At 37.7% G+C, this 20,536-nt stretch overlaps 1 protein-coding gene across 14 annotated transcripts in view; it reads right to left on the minus strand.

The window, feature by feature from the left end:
- The window catches only part of PARD3 (par-3 family cell polarity regulator), a 448,147-nt gene that overhangs the window by 376,311 nt on the left and 51,300 nt on the right, over positions 1-20,536 (minus strand). Inside the window, exon 1 of one of the 14 annotated variants that reach the window (XM_054058308.1) lies at positions 13,386-13,775. The exons of the other annotated variants lie outside the window; for them this stretch is intronic. Within the exon in view, the coding sequence (XP_053914283.1) occupies positions 13,386-13,541 (156 nt within the window). The 5' untranslated portion in view covers positions 13,542-13,775. Of the gene's footprint in view, positions 1-13,385; positions 13,776-20,536 lie in introns of those variants that run through there. 14 annotated transcript variants of the gene reach the window in all.

Raw genomic sequence — 20,536 nt, forward strand, 5'->3', positions numbered from 1 at the left:
GGCAAGGGAAAGGAGCAGGTGAGACAGCACGCAGAGGCCAGGCTCAGTACCAGGAAGGTGTGTGAGAGGGAGGCAGCCACACAGACAAGCAGCGTGCTGCTACAACAATCTTTTCCGAGAAACACCTTCCTGGCACTGCGTAAGGTGTCTGGACTGTCAGAATCAAGGGATTTAGGTATTTAAGCACCCAAGACAATTCTTTAAATTGAACCTCCAACAGCACCTGGAAACAAGGCTGCAGAGGCTTTTGCACAAGCTAATTTTATCTCCACTCACTAACCAGCTTACATTCCCGGGCAGTGGAATGGTTCCACTAAAGCACAGCTCAGGGAGGCCAGAATGTGGCTGCTCCTCCACGAGGACTGAGAGCGGAAACCTGTCACCAGAGAGCAGGCACAGGAGCCTCACACCAACTAAAGTTAGCCTTCGAGGAGGGACACTTCAGACTGACGTGTTACCATGCCATTTGTGAGTGCCTGAACAAGGCAAAACTGATTATCTGAAAAGGTTTTAATAGAATTTAAGAATGAATATTAAGAATTGCTTTGACCATTACAGACAAGGCAAATTCTGGGTTCAAAATGCACAGCAAGAACAGGGAGGTACTTCTCATTGAGTTGCCAATGAAATTATTCTAATAATGTGCCCCGGCCTGTTTCAGCTATTTCTAGGTTTCCATAAAATAAAACTCAGTTACTGCAGTCCTCTTTTATTATTCATTGAATCCTCCCTATAAACATCTGAGATAGAGAAGCACTCCACGTGTCAGGTTATAGACAGAATACAAACAAATGCTTACATTTACACTCAGTGAATACATTTACACACTGATACATCACTGAACAGTAGGAATATCTCTATATCTTCTTGATGACAATTATGATTGCAATACAAGCAGAAAAAAATTTAAAATTGCTATGAAAAACACCATTGTAAATAGGTATAAATTTATAAGTAATATATAAACTAGCCACTTTTAACAGAAGTATGATGAATATTGTCCTATCCTGTAAAACCACAAAAAAAAGTAACATCTTCACTCTAGCATTTAAAATCCCTAGTTATAGCCGGTTCAAAAGTACAATCTTAGAAAAGTAGAAAGTAAAATTTACATTTTTCAAGATAGACACATAATTTACATATTCATCTATCTATGCTGATACATCAGATACGTTTAACTTCCTGTATCATTAGCAAATGAAATATTTTTTACAGAAAACCTACACAAAGAAATCAGCATTACAAAGCACCAATCTGTGATGTCAAAAAAAAAAATACACCATACTATGCAACTGAGCATAGACTTTTTTTAAGCTACCAACTATAAGCACAAGATCTCAGTCCTTAGTTATAACAGCTATCTCAAAGCTCACTGCTTCATACATAAAATTGGAAAGGGGAGAGAAAACCCTACAAACCCTCAACGTTTAACTGAACTTAGGTCTATCTACCATTGTAATGTCCCTCACTCAATCTTCTGAGGATGAGACATGAAAGAACATGGCAGAGCCAGTCTCTACCACCCTAAACATCATAGGATCATCCCTCAGTTTTCTACCTCCTTCTTCCCTGTATAGCTCATTTACAGTTCTGTTCAAGAGTACAAGTCTCAAGCAGTTATCTCTGTAAAGAAACCGCTGGTGACCTTCTACTGTTGACAATAAAGCTTTGATATTTACCCTTACCCTCTATTTCCTACTTTTAATTTTTTTTTTCTTTATCTATAGACAAACTTCTCCCATATACCATGGTTGTTAAGTCTTCTCTAGAGCTTTTGGAGACGGACATTGTCAAACACCTTCCAGAAATCCAAGGAAAAAAATATCAAATTGATCATTCTAATCACACGAGAAAAACCCTCAGAGATTTGTAAATTAACAAACATGTCTTATCTTATAAGATATAAAACACGTCAAACCCCTCCTCAAAGAATCAGATTCATAAAAACATCAGCATGCAAGGAGAGCAACCAACTGGAATGTCTTCGTTCATGTTTGTTCCTTGCCCACTCTGACCTGCTCCTGCTTACATGCAGTTGGATTGTATAACAAAACCAGAGCTGGCTGTACCACATTCCTTCTCATCATTATCGATGTGTGTCATACCAACAATTTCTCCAAAATAGACTTGCCCACAGTCACACAGGATGCTTGTGACAGAGCCAAAACATAGACAGCCACAGGAGGGGCAAAACATTACTTTTCCCCAGTCCTCCAGCTGTTCGGCTCATCTCCAGGAGAGAAATCTGTCTACCTTCTCTCCTTCAAAAATCCGTGACTCACGCTTCACTCTCAAAATTGCTTTTTATTGAACAAGCTGAGCTACTATGCGTTCAACAAACCAGGCTATCACACGCTGTCTCACTGAACACTGCTGCTCTTTGAAAGGACAGGCTCAACTGCAACTTAAGAAAACTAAAGATTCATTTACTCATCTTCTCCCACATAATGTCTATTTATGTTAACCAGAACATAATTAAATATAACTGCTTCAACATAGATGAGATCTTCTTTCCAAAACTGAATAAAAATTATGTTTGGACTTGCAATGCATCTCCAGCTTACCACAGGTAGATCAGTGGGATTTCTGTAAATCATGCTTATATCCTGTACCAGAGTTGTCTTTTTTAAAAATCTAGAAATTATTTTGTAATTTCTTTAATCGTCTAACATCTTAAAAGTTTTTATTAAAAAAAAAGTTTAAAAGTTACTGCCTTAATTCTGCCTACACTAAAGCTTGTTATTTACTGCTCCCAAATTTCTTCCATTAAATTAACTTTTACTGCTCCCAAATTTCTTCCATTAAATTAATTCACTCTGTTACAGATGTTGCTATTGATTTACCTACTGAACTAAACACAAAATGAAGCAGAAGGTAAAATCAACAAAAAAAAAAAAAAACAAACCCCATATTGCTTTTTTTTTTTCTTCCCTTACTAATTTTGTCATGGCTCCAAGAATAATTCCTGCAACAGCAATTCCACTTCAGTCTCCATAAAACCAGCTCTTCTAGCAGTAGAATTGAGAAAATAAGTAGTGACAGAAAAATAAATTTGAAAACGAATTGAAAGAAAAAGATTCAGTTAAAAATTCAGGCTCAGCTTGAGCAATTAATATAGCCAGTATTTTTCAAAGGGGCATTTTTTTCCTTCATATTATGATTCCTATGGTGCAATTTTAGGGTTACAACAGAGAAACCTGAAACAAAATCCATAAATGTAAAGATTTTTTTTCGGTTGATCAAAGTATGAGATAAAGCTGCTACATTTTATGAGTCCAAACCATCAAACACTGATCTTAACAGCATGAGTGCTAAGTCAAGCTAAGTCCAAATCTACAACAGCTTTTCAATTTCGGGGTATGAGAATAATGAAGTGTTTACTAAAATGCAGCAAATTATTAATATGTTAATCTCTGCAAAGTTACCAACATTTAAATTCACTGAGTACATCAATACATATCTTTTAACTTCAGGAGTGACTTAAAAATAGCCCTCTATCTGGGCTGCCTATCGCCAGGCTGTTACACTTGGAAATGATTAAAAAGAAGTAAAAGCAGTTCCAAATATTTCTTTAACCTGGATTAAATACCCATATGTTATCTAAAAAGTCCTATGGAAATCTGAAGCAAACACTGACCTTTCTATAAGATAAAAGCTATACTTTAAGAAGAGCTAGTCAAGCACTTTTCCTCCCAATAAAAGAAAAGTGAGCATACACAGAACAGCCTGCTTTTTATTTTAACAGATGAAAATGTAGTTGCTTTCTGGCAGCCATAAAAAGGAAACGGATGAACAGGTACATCAAGAGGTCATCCCAATCTTTGCACCACTAAGCATCATACACCATCCATAATGTATTTACAGAGTAATCCTTTATATTATAAGCAAATTCCCCTTTTGCATTCAATGGCCATTCAAAAGACAGTATCTGAATGGAGAGCAGAGAGTCAGGAAGCAAAAGGTGAGACAGAAATGCCTTGCTCTGGTTGGACCTTGCTACCTACAGTCACAAACCTTTAACTTGCAAGCTATTTAAACAAGTATGGCTACATATCGAAAGAATGAAATAGTATACTGTAGAGTTTGTTTACTAAACCACTACTATATGATCCGAAAGGACTAAACTCTTGGATTTTTACTAATAAGTAGATGTTAGCTATTATTCTTTTAAGATGTATGACAGGAAAGAAAAAGTTTAATTGCCTGTTCTGTAATCCAAATGTAGCTGCTCAGGTGTCTAAATACTAAAAAGTCATCTGACTCCAAGATACAAAGCCAAAGGCAACACTCAAGTTATTTAACTCATCTGCATTAGGGTCTATCTTCATCCCACCTAACTTCTAACAGAGAATGGAAGGAGGAAGAAAAAGGAATTTATTACAGTTCAGTAAGTAAACATATTTTTACATGCACAGTACTCAATAGCTCAGCGAATTGCTTTGTAACAGCAAGCATTAACATTTTTAATGATTCAGGAAATCATTGTAATTCTAAGACAAGAAAACTACTACACCATCATCATGCAACTGTTTCCCCTAATGCAAATCTATCCATGTCTGCAGGCAACTGCCGATGTCAGTGCTCCATCACCTGCCCACCAAGCAAACAGGTGCAGCAGTCTGATAGGGAAAAGACGGATGTCTCAGTCCTGCATCTGCAAAGCTGGTATTGTACTCAACTGATGCCACAACGTGAAACATGGCTGCCCGCTGTCATTCATCAATGCAGCATGACAGTGTCAAGAAAAGAAGTATGTTCTCAGTTGACAACTTGTTTTAATGAAAATGCATTGCAATATTTTATAAGTTTTCAAAGCTGACTTCTGCTGCTGACAGCTGACAGATTTATGACAGCTTTTTGATGAAAAATGTGCAACAATAATGACTTAATATTCAAAAGAAAGAAATTAATGTAATCTGCCTTAACATGTGAAAGTACCACTAGAGGAAGAGAAGATTATTCAGTAAAGCAAGGACTGAAGAAGAGAATCTAAGAAATCTTAATAGGAATGTTTGAAGTTTACAATATTTTAAAAATTGGAACAGTCCTTAATAAATATGTGATTTCCAAAGTGACAGGCTGTGGGACACTGCAGTTCTCACAAGCTTGAAGTTATGACACCTCACGTTTGATCCTGCTCTCAATAAAACCAGAATGAAAGCAATGAAACACAAATAAATGGTAGAGTCATTGCTACCTCCATTTCCTTGAGGCTTTTTTCAGCAAACAAGAAACAATTTTGTGGGGTTTCTTTGGTTTTGTGAGGGCTTTGTTTTGTGGGTAATTTCAAAGTATTAACGGATGAACTTGAAAAACGTGTTATGAAAACTCTATAACATCTTAAAGATGATCAGCACAGGAAAAAAGTAAAGAGTTCTTAAGTTTATAGTAAGCTTTCTAACCAGCTATTTTAATAGATATGGCAGATATAAGTTGAAACCCTGGTCATTAGGAAGAATCACAACAACCATCCTGTTCTGTACCTTTAACTTCTTTCCAACTTTTGGTCATAAATACTATCCTGTGCTTCAGAAACTGCTCAAGGAAAGATTTGAAAGCATTGAATTTCTACAGTAAGTTCTGGCTGTGCTTGGATATAAATCTGTAATATAAGACTTTTGGTATTTTCTTAACTTTATTAATAATTTCTTGATTATATGTAATTCATTTGAAAAGTAGTTTTCCTAAGATTGACAATTAAACTAAGATCTTGATTTTTCAGGTTTAAACTGACACCACATGAGACAACTCAGTATTTCTGACCACACTGAAAAGCAGGGTAATGAAGGCTGTGGGAGAGAAAAGTAAAACAAAATAACATTGAGTTTTCCCAAAGAAATCACCGTAGAAGAAAAGCTGTCAGTTGCGACAGTTGATGTCATCACCACAAATGACAAGAAGCTAGTTACAGCAGAAGCGTGAAATGTGATCATCACTCTCTCACTACTTTCTCTTTATTTGAAATAACAGATGAACAGTCATTAATATTTACTGTACTTCAAATCACTCAGATAATGCAATCAGCAACCTGAAGCCAGATTAGGCAGCCGCTGGTTAGATGGATGTCATCTGTCAGGGTCTGTTCTTCCAAATGCCGCTAATACTGTCAGTGAAAGTTACAGTCCACAAATCAAAAGAAACTAAGTGCTTGAACTGAAACATATATGAAAACAGACAGCTCCCACTGGATTTCCCCCATGTGCTATTACCTCCATGATCAAGTCACGCTTCAAGTGACAGAAATTGCTGAGAAAGCAAAATGCTGCTTGCTTCCTATCTGAGAACTATTCTTTGAGCCAGGGGACATATTTCCAGATAATTAAAATTAATTTTCCTTCCTTTTTGTCAAGAAACATTAAAATCAACTTGCTGCAAAGCAAAATGCTCACACACTCTTGCATAGAATAACAGGGGGCAAAACTCTGTTGCTATTACAAAAGTGACAAATTCATTAGTTGGAAATGAGACAAAATAATTTTAAATCAGCAAATTCCATAACATTAAACCATAACTTTTTCTAATTGTATTAAAATGAAAGCAAAGACTATACACTCAGAACTTCAGTAACTGTTCAAAACACGTCGAAATATTGCTTATATAGTACAAACTAAGGCCACAAAACAAATTGTGGCCATGCAAGTGACATTGCCACAAAAACAGTCTCAGAGCACCTAAAAGGCACTTTCAAGTTTTGAGGGGTACTAAACCACTACTTTTCTGTTTCTGCCGAAGTGCTGGGAGTACGACCATTCTGAAATGCAGCGTTACCAGTAGGTATGTCCAGAAAGCATTCCTTTTTCTTTCTCTTTTTTTTGTCACCTAGTTTTTATTTCTGGGGTTCCACCCTCCTACTTGTAATAGAACAGATAAACCTAGAAATGCATTATTGTAGCTGACAACAGTGTATTTTGAAATGCATCCTCCTCCTCATTTTGAGGATATAATCCTACACAAATGGCAAGTAAACAGCAAGGAAAATATATACACAAGACAGCAGGAGTCAGGCAGGGATTTTATTTAAATAGGCATGTTGCTTCCTTGCTAATCATGCCATGAAGAATTCTAAGTGAATAATCCATGTGCAGCAGTACTGGCTGGATGGCAGCTAGGTGCTGGGCGGGTTTGTAGGAAAGGACAGGCAGACACCTCCTGAGCAGCACTTGGAAGGCGAGTCAGGAGTGTGCCGTTGTGGTGACAGCAGCTGCCTACAGACTGGGCTGAGACGCAGGAGTGTAGCTGGCATGTCCAGCATGGCCACCAGCACAGTGGGGGCTGGACCACAGGAGATGTCAGGAGAGCTGGAATTGTTCAGTTTTAAGGGGAGGCTAAGAAGGAAGCTTGTTGTTGTCTTCTATGGCCTAGTGGAAGGTCAAAGAGAAAACAGAGCTGGGATCTTCTGGGAGGTGACTGGTAGTGAGAGGAGAAGCAACACTGACACTAGGTTGCAACACCAGGAATTCAGATTTGGCTTTGGAAACTCCTTTTCATCCTGTCAGCAAACACTGAAGCAGGTGCCTTGCCAGGCTGTGCAGTCTCCATTCTTGGAAGTGCTCAGATCCAGACTGCACAGGCCCTGGGCAAACTGGCCCTGTTCGGAGCAAGAGGTTGGACTAGGTGACTCCAGAGGTCCCTTCCAGCCTCAATTATTCTGCAATTCTGTGACTGTTTCATTTCTTACTTTCCTTGTGGCATGCCTACATTCCAACAGCAGATCAAAAGCCTCAACCAAGGCAGAGCGGGTATTTCCAGCTGTAAGAAGTCTAGTGAATACGTGCAGAACCTATCAACTCGGCACACTACATATGGCCAAACTTAACCCAGTCTTCTGCGGGTCACCATCAGCCCACTGTGGGCACAAGCAAGACCAAGGACCTGCCTTCCTTTGCACATCCTTCCCGCTCTGCCATTGTGCACTGGCAAATCAATTGCCTGATCTGCCATTTCTCCCTCAGCTTGGTAAGGCTGGAGCCCCGACAGCCATTCCCACCTGGCCTTATTGAGGGAGACGCATACTCTGACTTAACAATCATGGCTCTGGTGACAGCGAAGCCGCTCCTGGCCTCCAGATTGCTCCTCACAGCAGAGACCTTTCTCTCTACCCCTTTTTTCTTGCCACTGTTCTTTTTCTCTAGCAGGGATAGTTTTCAGGCTGATCAGCACACAGACCCTGCTTGGCACAATGAACAACTCCTCATGCCGGTTCCAGGGAGAAGTAGAAAGTAAGGCCATGGTCGGGACAGCATGAGGCCACCCTTCTTCACAGCACCATGTCCTTAGATCAGCTAAAATCCATCATGAAGCCACAGCTTTCAGTATCGAGAAGTGTGGTTAATCGTGTTAACTCTTACATGAGATATAACAAAAATTACTCAGGCAGAATTAAAAATAATAGCTCCATTAGATCAGATAAACTTGTAAAATTGTCAAAATAAAGCCTAATATTTTGATTGCATTAAACAAATCACAAATTAAATCTGAAAAGCTCCTGGCAACATGCTGTAATTTCAACACCACAACAAAATAATTCCTGAGACGGTCTGACCATATGTGATGCCATATTAGCTGCCAAGACACGCACCAAGGGAAGGAACCTGCCACCTCTGGGAGAGGGCAACTAGCGTCCCAGAGCGCTGGAGATCAGCAGAGATGAGAACATTAACCAACACCACCACAGCAAACGCCACTGAGGCATATGGTTTATACTCCTGTAGAAAGCACTCTAATGCGCACATCTATCACAATCTCCACAAACAAGCCTCAGTAAGAAATGGAAAGCAGAAACTCAAGGCTCACAGGGCACAAGTCTCTCACTACTGCACCACTGTGCTCTGATTTTACTCTGCGTTTAACTTGAGGTGGGCCTACTTCACTGGCTACAACCGACCTCACCCTGCTACAATCACAGTTTTAACAAGAATAGCTAACCACCACGGTTAGCAGCTGGCCATGCTCCAGACTGAAGGAGTTTTGATAAGCCAAGTTTCTTCTAACAACCCAACTGCCAGAGGAACCTACACACTCTTATCTCCCAGTGCTCTGATACACACATCACATGCTTTTTCTCTTTATATGCTTGTCTCGTTCTGTTTTAGAAGAAATAGGATCAGATTTCCACAACAAATCCTGAGGGATTGCACTTAAAGCTGATTTCCTTCTCCCCAGAGAAGACATTCAGGATTCCCAAGGGATTTCAAAACAAGCTCTTGCAAAAGACAGGAAGAAAGTCAATAGAAGAAAAGCAATCACAGATCACGGTTTCAAAAATAATGTCCAAAAATGAATTATTTGAGATTCTTCTCATCCCTAATTTTTCTTTACTGTTTAAGTATCTTAACAGATTACCATTAATTTGCTTTGCTGGTATCAGTGCCATGGGTTTTGCTCACCAGACCTGTCACAGGCCTGTAGCACTACACCTGGCACATGTGCTATCCATGTTCCTTAGCAGAGTTTAATGTGACAAACCATTGCTCTCTTCGACCAGCCCTTTACCTCACAGCCCCAAGCTTCCCAGAGCCATTTTCACACTCAGTGTTTCCTTCTAATAAGAAAGCAGAAAGCGTAACTTATAGGCTCTTCAATGCTCATAACAAAGAATCTGGAGCACTCCTATTAACTGAGTCATATTTAAACACGGGGATCTGAAGGTTTTCTAACAACACCCTCTTTGTATGTATCGTTCTCCATCTGGGATAGCGGACAGTGCATCCCACATGGTTCCAGAATTATAGAGTTGAAAAGAACTCTATATTCAGATCAATTCTGTAGCACTCCATGGGAAAAAAACAGGAATATATGGGAACAAACCACAAATCTGCAGTCTCTGCAAACTCTTTATACTCTTGAGCCTTAAACTCTACCAAGTTCCAAAAACTTGTATCCAAAACATTTGTAGTTTTCAGGAAAACAGTTTCAGATCTTAATTAATCCACTGAGGCCCCAGACCATGTCACCTTGATCAGTCAGCTGGTGATGACGGAGAGAAAAAGGATTCGAGAGGCTCTCACACAACAACTAAAAGCAGCACTGGATGCGTTCATGTAAGGATTTTGATCTCAAATTGTCTTAAAACTTAGTTATAGGTTTTAATTCACATAATTGAATTTGTTCTTCATTCAGTGTATAAAAAGGGGCCACTTCACTTGAAACTACCGAACATTTCACAGGTTATGCTGCATAATACTCATACACCTGAGAAGTTATAGCCTATATATTTCTGTAATGTGTTTTTCCATCCAGATCAACTAATAGGACAATATCAGCAGCCAGTGACAGTAATTACCATGAGATTTTCTACCTCAGAACAAATAGGTCTAGGGAAATAAAGAGAACACAAAATATGATCCATAGTAATAACTAACTTGAAGATTACCTTGGAAGAGGTTCATTTTTATATTAGATGGGATAATTGAAACTGTTGGATTTGAACACTTCAAGATTTTCAATTTCTAATAAGTTAGCTAAGCTAAAGAAAACAAAACAGAAAAGTAAGAGAAGTGCAGCCATTTGCCTTAAACACAGCCATAATATTAAAATACAGAAGCTGGGACAAATGCCTCTTTAAAATATTCACAGATTCTCATTAATATTTTACCAGTAATTTTACAACTCTTATTGTTTCATGAAAAAAAAATATCAAAATGAAACTTTACCACAAAGAGGAAAAAGAAATCAAACTCAGCAGAAGAGGGAGGTCAGTGATACAAAGCCCAAGGAAGTAGGAAAGGAGTTTGTATAGTATTACTATTTTAATAGAATTTGATTGATACCAATCTACCAAAGCATTTAGAAAGCTAATTTTGGCTTGCCTGCCTACATGAGCAGAGGCAGAGTCTTGTTCCTCCAGGGAACTACTCAAGTAAAACCACATATATTGTGAGCAGCGAAGCCTACTATTGTCTCCTAAAACAGCAAAGACCAAAGCACAGTTTTAAATATTCTCAGATGTCAAGCATCCATTAGAAAAAATGCTTAAAAATAAAAAGAAAGAAAGAAAGAGAAAACAGGAGAAAGAGACTTAAAGAACAAAGAAGGCATTTGTCAGCAGTATTTCTCCGGCTGCAGTAACTGAGTGGCTGTTCACACAATAACTCAGGCCTTGAACAAGACCAGGTTATCACTGAAGTTACACTGTACTAGCAGAGTTAGATCTGGCTGGTTAAAAACAGGTCAGATTCTGATATCTTCAAAGTCATTAATTTTCTTCAGCATTTTACAAGCATGACAGTAACAAAAGCAGTCACAGTGTTTTGTGTTCAACAGCACTTCCAACACAAAGCAAAAGCTGCCGTTGCAGGGGGTAAAGGGGAAAGCAGGGAGGAGGTAAGAATGGTTTTGCCTCAATTATAATGATCTACAGATTGAAACAAGAACAAGCTTGTATGAAAAATTAACATTTTTTACAGTTAACTGGAGCATTTGGGGGGTGGGGGAGGGGGAATAGAATCTTGAGGCAGAAAAGCCCTTCTTCAGATCTATCCAATACGCTAGTTGATCAAAACAGGCCTTCGTTCAGTGTTTCATTTTAGCTATTTCGCCCACTAATGTATTGTAACCAAACTAAAGTAGGAAAAGTTTCTTAAAACTACTCCTATAATTCTGCATCTACAAGTACTGAAATTCAGACACACATCCGTGTGAATACTGATTTTAGCAAAAAACGTTTTCTGGAAGTGACACTATAAAAGATTAAGTTGAAGCAGATGGATTCTTTTTTCTTTTCAATAACAAATAGAATTTATAGGATTAAATAACTAAGCCAACAAGAATACACATTCAGAACTTGTTTAAGCATTAGCTTGAATTTGACGACTGAGCATATTTTTTATTGACCACTAGAGGTCACATAGTAACCATGGCACCTATCCAAAAGATGAGACGCTGCAAGAATCTAAAGTCTAAAACAACTGAAATACAGGGATATTCAGTGATTTGCACCTACAAGTGAAATCATTAAACTTGAGTAGTCTTTCCATTTCCCAATTAGATTCCATGAACATGAATGCTCACAGATGCCATTTGGTATTTTACATCTCTGTAAAATTTAGGTTTATAATTTTTTACTTCTCAAATTACATCTCATAATAGAAGGGTAAAACTAAGCTTGGTGCCCTTTTGAAGATATTCCTGATTTATTTGAATACTCCCTCATTTCAAACAAAGGGTCTTCAGTTATGACTTTAATTAACACTACAGAAACACACTGAAGCCAGGATATCCTAGTACTCTACTAGTTAATATTTTGCTATTTAAATAGACAATTTAAGCTTTAATTAACAACAGAAATAGAAATAAAATCAAATATAAACAAACACACATCAAAATCATTGTGTTCTTAAGCTAATATCAAAGTTTGTGCTGGACACAATAATTTCTCTTAAATCTGAATAGATATATTGCCTCCAAAATTCAGGAGCAGATGTGGTGCTCAGGGCTCAAACATGACTTGCACGTGAGAAATCCACTTATACTGCTAATGGAAATGTAGTTTATTTTAAAGCATTTTTGGAAACACTACTTGCAAAGTATTAAAATACTTTATGTTCTACACAGCTTATTAATAATTCCCTGAAAGGTTCCTTTAAAACCTTCAAAAAGGCACTCAGTGCACACAAATGCAGAGTGAGAGATGGCCGATAGTCATCCTGTGCTCCTTTCATATTATATTAAATTGGAGATCAGTATACAAAGACATTTCATCAACTGACTCACTTGGGTTTATCCCATTCACTACAGCGCACTACATCTTTGGAGAAACTTCATTTAATTAGATTTCAACTACAAAAGATAAAGACCTGCCTATGAAAGTCTTTAACTACAGCAGTGCAGCACTGCCAAGGCATTAAGTTGGCCTCTAACCCTAAGAACTGGTCCCACCAGAACAGGTGCTGCTGCTGACTTGTGTTACTTGTTCTGGAATAAGTGAAATATTTCACTCCCTAAAGCTCTCAGTCTGGTACCTTTAAACATTAAAAATAAAAATGAAGAGCGGCAAAACAGTTGTAATCTGAATAATAAATTCAAAAGTTTCAGTACTCATCATGTTTTTCAGCATGGCAACACACTACCAAAAGCTTGCTGGGCACGTATTACACTGTAGGAGCAACTTAAGACAAAATAAAAATTATAAAACATGTCTTAAAAGCAGAAAAGATGCAGACTTCTTCCAATAAAATTAACAGCACAAGTTTAGCTAGCTCTTAAGAAATATTACAGCAAAAAAAATCCAGCTTTACCTGCACACAAGCCTGTATGTATACACATACATACTCATATTGCAAATCAGCAGAGATTGTTTTCCGCTTTGTATTACCACATCAAGTTTTACAATCTCTTTTTTAATTTAAGAAAGAAAGACTGTTTTTGAGAAATATCCAAATACAAACCTGCTTCTTCTGTGTCTGCCTTTTCTGAGCACCCAGTGTAGCTGACTTAAAGCTGAGAGACTTAGACTGTCTCCTGACTTTCACTGAATCTCTCCGGCGATCATAAGAAAAAGACGACGACTTCTTTGTAATTTTCCTCTTAGGTGTGTCTGCCATTTCATCCACAAAAGTATGGTTACCTTCAAGCAAACAGTGTCCCAGGGAAAAAAAAAACTCAGTACCATCAAGCTTCCACCAAGCTTACAGTGAACAATCTTCAACCCTATAGGAAGTGGAGCAGTCTACAAGGAACAGAGCCCGTCTAAGAATAATTTCAGTTCTTCCAACAGGTCGTACAAATGAAAAAGCCGACAGCCCTGCGATGCTGTATGTCATTGAAGAGCAGGAAGAACTCCTTGCTGTATAAACTCAAACAGGCTTCAGCAGTGATGCTAATCTGAAAAATGTAGTGACTATCCTGCTGAGCACGCTAAAGGTGAACGGAAGGTAGTTCTCTACACCAACAGGGTGTGGAAGTACACCAACAGGGTGTGGGGATGAAGCAGAAGACTTTGGGTTCAAAGCATCTTCTTAACTCCTTCCTTTCTGAGCTACTGCTAGGAAGGCGTCTGAAAAATCAAACTGGTGAAAGCTCCTGGAAAATGACAGCATCATTTTCTTCTCTTTGGATCCAAGGCACTTGCTGAAGGAACCTTTAGTATGAGGTAGCTGCTCCATTCACTAGGAGCCCTGTTTTAACCTAATCCAAATATTCTTTCTTCTCTCTATGTCAGAAAAACTATTAACACTAAAGACTTGTGAGTTACTTTATCTACTAAGCTAACTGGAAAATAAAGTCCAAGACTATGTGCAAGTCTTATCATCCTTCCTCAGAAATAACCATAAACTTACAGTAATCTTAAGACCTGTTGGTATCAACAGATAAGAGGGTAACACTAACAAATTCTCATCCTAGTGACAGTGTGGGAATCAGACAGCTGAGATTGCAACTTTTGCACCAGGACTGTACTTAGGTAGGAATGTTTCCCTTGCACAACATATTAGTCAAGGAACACTACAAGGGTGTAGAGCCCCAAGACTTGTTATTGATTTCCATTAAACAAAACAGATCCTCAACACAAAGCTGTGTGTACAGGAACACACCTGCAAGTGCAATGCTGTCAGGTTTAAATTTGGGTTAAAAGACAAGGAGGAAAATTATCTTTTCACAAACTTAATCCATTGTCATGAGTCTTTTCCAGAAACTTTTCCTTAATTTATTCATGATGCTACTTTCACATACAAAACAACTATGAATAATTTATACTTGCAGGATTATCCATTACTATAATTAAGCTTTAATATGGGTCAGTCCTCTAGTGTATGAGTCTCACCATCATCTCTGTTAGGAAACATCTGTGAAGTTGGAACAGCATTTCTTTTAAGACCTGCCGATATCAAGGAGTAAGAGGGTCGGGTTAATGAATTCCCATAACCAAACTTTTCTGCAATTTCTTCCTTTGTTGTAGGATGAGTAATATGCCTCTAGGAAAAAGTGATATGGCTAAAATTAATGAAAAGCTATCAGAATATAATGCATTTTTCAGCCATAATGGTCTAATTCCAGATTCACTGCAAATTTCTGTGGCGATTTACACTGTGAAGAATTAGAAAGTACTGCTTTATATTAGCTACAGCTACATCTATGTAGGGAATCTGTAATTATTACAGGACTTAGAAAAAATCCATTACTAAATATTTTTAGGATGAAGTAGCTCTTAATTGTGATGAGTTTGTAATGCTGTAGCAACCATCATCCATAGTCACATATCGACTTTCAGTGTTACTAATATTAGACACTGTGAGACCATCATCATTTCAACACTCTCTGTGGTTTTTGCCAAAGAACCTCTTTAATCTAAACTTTCTCACAAATTGAGACCTCACTTAAAATTACCAGTTCCCACAATTTACAAGCATCATCTTTTTGAAGGGTGAAAATAAGCAGATAATTCAGCATTATGCATGCTTTTAAACGATGATGTCTCAAGGAAAAATAGGTCCTCCAAAACTTCTTAAAGCATTCTTGATAAAAGTCACAAGCATTCTGATATATCATAGAAATTAAGGTAAAGAAAAAGTGTGAAAGCCTTTTGCAGATGACATACTCCAATCATGCTTATATGCACAAGAATAAATATTAGCCATTAAGACTAATAAAGACACAAAAACTTACAAAATTTATTACAAAGCATCTGACCTTGTATCAAGTACCAGGTACAAACCCAAACATTTCACTTAAACAGAAAACACAATAGACCTAAAACAGCTGCAAGAACCGTAATAAGAATGAGTAGAGATAATGAAAAGATTTCCAAATGTCAAAAAGCAAATTATGAAGGAAATTGAAAAGGACAGCCATCTTTAAAATCTTTAAAGATAGAGAAAAAGGTCTGGAATTTATTTATTTTCATTTCACCTAAACAGAAGAATCCGCAGCACTCAAAAAAGTCAAATTTGAAAATGAAAGGTATTATTTGCTTTACTAATGAAAAATTCAGTTTCATTTGATGTCCCGAGATCTTGCACTGAAAAACACAAAGAATGATTTCTCAGTGTCATCTCTGACTTTACACTATCACACAGTTCATTTCTTCTATCGTCTTTTAAAGGCTGTGTCCTGGTCCATTTAGGGACTGCTGGTAGTGAAGCCTTTGATTTATACCCGGAATCAATGTTGGCAATTGCTCTGTGCTTTTGCTATTTCTACATCATCTTTTCTAGTTTCTTTGTTTGCAGCTGGAGGAAACAGAGGGCTCACTACCAGCACATACAGCAGCAAGATCCCATCACCCACTCCGTCCCTTGCCCCTTGCTTCACCACAGGAATAACTCAGCTCCACAGCCACCAGTAGCCTTGCTGAACCGAAAGGGAAAGTCTCAGCCTGCACATGTTCCCACTCTCCCTCTTCTTACTTCTTCCTTCACACCTCAGCCACTTCCAGCAGTGAAGTCCTCTGCCTTTTCTCCTCAGTTTGCCAAATCCTTCAGTGGAATGATGATGCTCATGAAATAGCAGAAAAATATTTGGTTATTTTGGCAAGGAATCTTCTGCCATTTAGTGAATAAATCTGCTAAGAGATGGGGTACAAAGAGTGCTACAGCCTGTAAGGGTTCAAGTGGCAGGATGGGGAGGACAGCCTGTGGCAGAGAGACACACAAGCATAAGTTGCTGGAAGCCTTCTTAGATCTTATTATGTCTCACATACCTGTACCTTGTAGTGTAAGTCAATGTTTCCTGAGGCCTACTATAAAATAAAAAACATTTTCCCAAATCTAATAGGCAGCTCAGAACTCATTATTTTCTGCATTCAGCTAAAGGAGTCTCTCTGTAAAGTACATCACATTTTCCAAAATTATATTTCATTCATCATGTCTATTCCCTCTGTATCACAGAATGCTTCTACAACCCTTCATAATAAGCATCTACATTCAGATTCACACACGGTAATGGAATGTCAATCCTTTATTCAAATCCCTCTTCCCTTTTTTCAGAACAGTTGCAAATGCATTGAACAATACATGCTCCATTTTCCATCTTTTAATCAGTTACATATTTGTAACATCCTTTCTCTTATCCTACGACAAGTTTGTGGGGTTTTTGACTGTCCTAACCCAGTCACTGTTGCCCAGGTCTGTCTTTCTACTGAGAATCCAGAAGGGTTTGTGAGGCATGACCGTCTTCAGAGCACTGTCATGGTCTTCCCAACTACATCATATTCACGCCTGGGCCTGCTATTCCTCACAGGACAGGTTTTACCAAATTATTTGATTTTCAGACATCAGATTTACCTGCAGCTCTTCAGAACTCCATAAACTAATTCACAAATTTACAAATGCCACTCCTCTCCTACCCAGTTCTATTATTGCACTAAGAATTCCTACTTCAGTAATATAGGAAAGGAATGGGGATATGGAAGTTTATCACAAAAATAAACAAAAAATAATGCTATCTACACAGAGCTAAAAAAGGAAATTATGATGAGATTAATAATTTGGACAACAGTGTTGAAATGAAAAACAGTGATGAAAAACAGAGTTACAGATGGGAAGCAACATGTAGTTACACCTAACATCTCTTACTAACTGGAAAATGCACATTTCCAGATTACTATATCATGCCCAGTATTTCCTCATTTCCATGGGTTTTGGTCTAATCCATAAATATTGTGAAGTTAAAACTTAGCTTGTCAGAAATACTACAAGCGTTTTAATCCCATGCTTCGCCCAAAGATAATATTTATATTTGCATATGTCATTTCAAAAAATGTATTCATTAAATAGCAGCTACATAAAAGACTACATAAAAACTTTGATTTTCTACTTTAAATCCATCAGCAAGACAGTTCTAAAAATCATGTGATCATCATCATAGTAAGTCAAGAGTGTTAATATGAAAGAAAATCTGGTTAAAACAGACATTCTGCTTTTACCAGTCAGACAGATCTTCAGAGAATGTCAAAGTGTCAATCTCTAAAAATATAACTAAAATAAAAAATGCTGGAGAATACTAGATGACATCAAGAGCTCCTTGTTAAACTGAAGGTCTTCCATTTTTTTAACAGAAAATAATCATGGAATTGTTATCCAAAGGGTTTCTTTCCCAGTATCAATACTTTCCCAAGCTCAAAGGCTCAAGTAGTTATTTTAAGCCATTACAAGAAAAGAAAGCCTTATGCTCAAAATGTGTTTTGCCAAGTCACTTATGAGTAACCACAAATTGTTTCAAGGTCATCCTGTTTTCCTGGGATACAGGGAAGACAGTGACAGAACAAGAAGAGGGAAGCTGCACGCTGTGGCAGAAATAATCATGGCAGTATTTGAAATTAAATATGATGGAAAAGGTTTGAGGAAAAAGGAAGAAGGGCATAGTAATCATAGTATTGTAAATACTAACAATCATATTTAAATTTTTTTTGTTTTGCTTTTTTAGCTTTTGCTGTCAGATTTGCTGCACTGGACCTAGACGTTCTTTCATTCACACAGGGTTTTAATCCGTCAATGTCAGAAACAAACTTCAGGAGTACAACAAAAAGTTGTTGTTCTTCTCTGTTCATGGTTTTAGACTTAAGTTGCAGAGTCAAAGAGAACTGAAATGTAAATTCAGCTGCAAGTTTGCTTGAATGAGGCTGAGAGACACCCAAATTTAGAACAAACACCACTACTTTTAGTACCCTGATTATGTGCTGATGGAAATTTAAAGATAACACAAGTTTATCTATGCAACTTTCATCAAGTTCAAAAGCTCTTTTACACTTTAGAAAGAAGAACACATGCAGGGTAACCAGCATCTCACTCTTTGCACCACCATCATGTTGTCAGTGGTCTACTCAGAATTTACTTTAGAGCTGGAATCTTGCAGAACTGTCACTAAAAATAAGGGTGACAGAACAAAAATCAATAGCAGCAAGATATTGTAATCACAGCTGTCCAGTTCCGAGCTAGCCTTTAACCTTAACAATATCATGCATTTTCTCAAAATAGATTTACTTTTGTGTTGGTTTCAAGTTAACATTTGTTACAAACAAAACACAGTCATCCTTTCCAAAGCCACATTTTGTGCATCACATGCCTCTCTAACTCAGTGCTTTCCAAGAGGAAGTAAACAAAACAGCAGTTATTATTTAGAACTGACCATATGTTTCACACAAAAAAAAAAAACCACACAAAAGTTCATTTCCTTTCCGCTACTCTGGGAAAAGCTCCTAATATGCCTTCATATTGTGAGAAGCTGCTGCTCAAAGCCTTTCTCCCATCACACTAGAAGCAAGCCAGCATTAAATTCATAATTCACTAGTCTCTGTAGGTCTCTAAAAGCAGATGCAAATGAAGTATAATTGATCACAGTGAATTTCAGCAGCAATTTGATACTTAACACAGCCAACTCTAGATCATGATGTTTACAAACTACATTTCAACACAGACCTATGAAATTAATCTCCAGCCCATTCTCACCAACAGTATTCCACTCAAAAAGCAGCTTCTTCTGTGTCTTCCTAGGAGGTTCAAAATCTGTCTAAGCAGCAAGAAGCACCCACACAAGCTTGATCTTACAGTGACCTTGGCTGGACACTGACACTATGTGCGCACACACTGTGGCAAGCGTGAAACTTCACTCCAGACAACACTAAACTATGTTCCTACATTTCTTATCTCTGCACTCAGTGAGTGGAAATATGAATTATGCAGGGCAAATTGCTGACAGAGTATTTGAAAACAGTAAGTCAAGTAATGAAAGCCCATTCCTTAGTTTAGAGAACAAAACCTAGCCTGTAACTCTAAGCATATATCAAAATACCTCATTATTTCTTAAAACCAGAGTGCTGCATTTATTACAATAGTGATGAAGGAAATCATAAGATGCTGATGCTTCTACATTTTCAGGTTGATAATTCCCAAGCTACCAAAAACTAATATATTTGGGGAAAAAAAATTGTGAATAAATGCCAAGAGGTTCAATATTCTACATTGTTTTCAACTAGCCCTGTTTGCACAGGGGCTCACCCAAACCAATGACTCTTAATGGCAGATTATTTTTCTCTTGGGCTGAAAAGCCTCTAATTTTTCCTAAATGTAACTACACCACGTAGACATTTTTATCTCCAAAGCTTTTCAATGAGCCACAGAGCATTACTAGTCAAGAAAAAATTAAATATAATTGCATATTAAACTTTTTTTTTTTAATGGAGCAAAATACAAGAGCCCATTTCAGTGAGAATTCAACTGAAGCAGCTTATATTCATACTTTTGAAATGGGAAATTACACAACAATGTCCTGAGATTTCTTTCCCCATGGATAAACAAGGGTCTACAAGATCCCTGAAAAAGTACTTTCATATTACACCCAAAGTATGAGAATCTCTGAAGCATCTATGTGCCTCAGCCTGTCAGGAGAAACAGCTAAGGGTGGTTGGGGTTTCTTTTTTGTTCAGTTGATTGGGTTTTTTTTTTGCTGTTGAGAACGTCTGCCTACCAAGAACTGAACTGAGATCATCAAGCATGTGATCATCAAGCTGGAAACTTGTCAAACTGACATATGTTTTCAGAGAGCCTTCAAATGAAGGGCTACTTTTACAAGTAACAGAAATCTAAACAAATCAGTTTGTTAACCT

The sequence above is a fragment of the Cuculus canorus genome, chromosome 2 (assembly GCF_017976375.1).
Source record: "Cuculus canorus isolate bCucCan1 chromosome 2, bCucCan1.pri, whole genome shotgun sequence".
Lineage (NCBI taxonomy): Eukaryota > Metazoa > Chordata > Aves > Cuculiformes > Cuculidae > Cuculus > Cuculus canorus.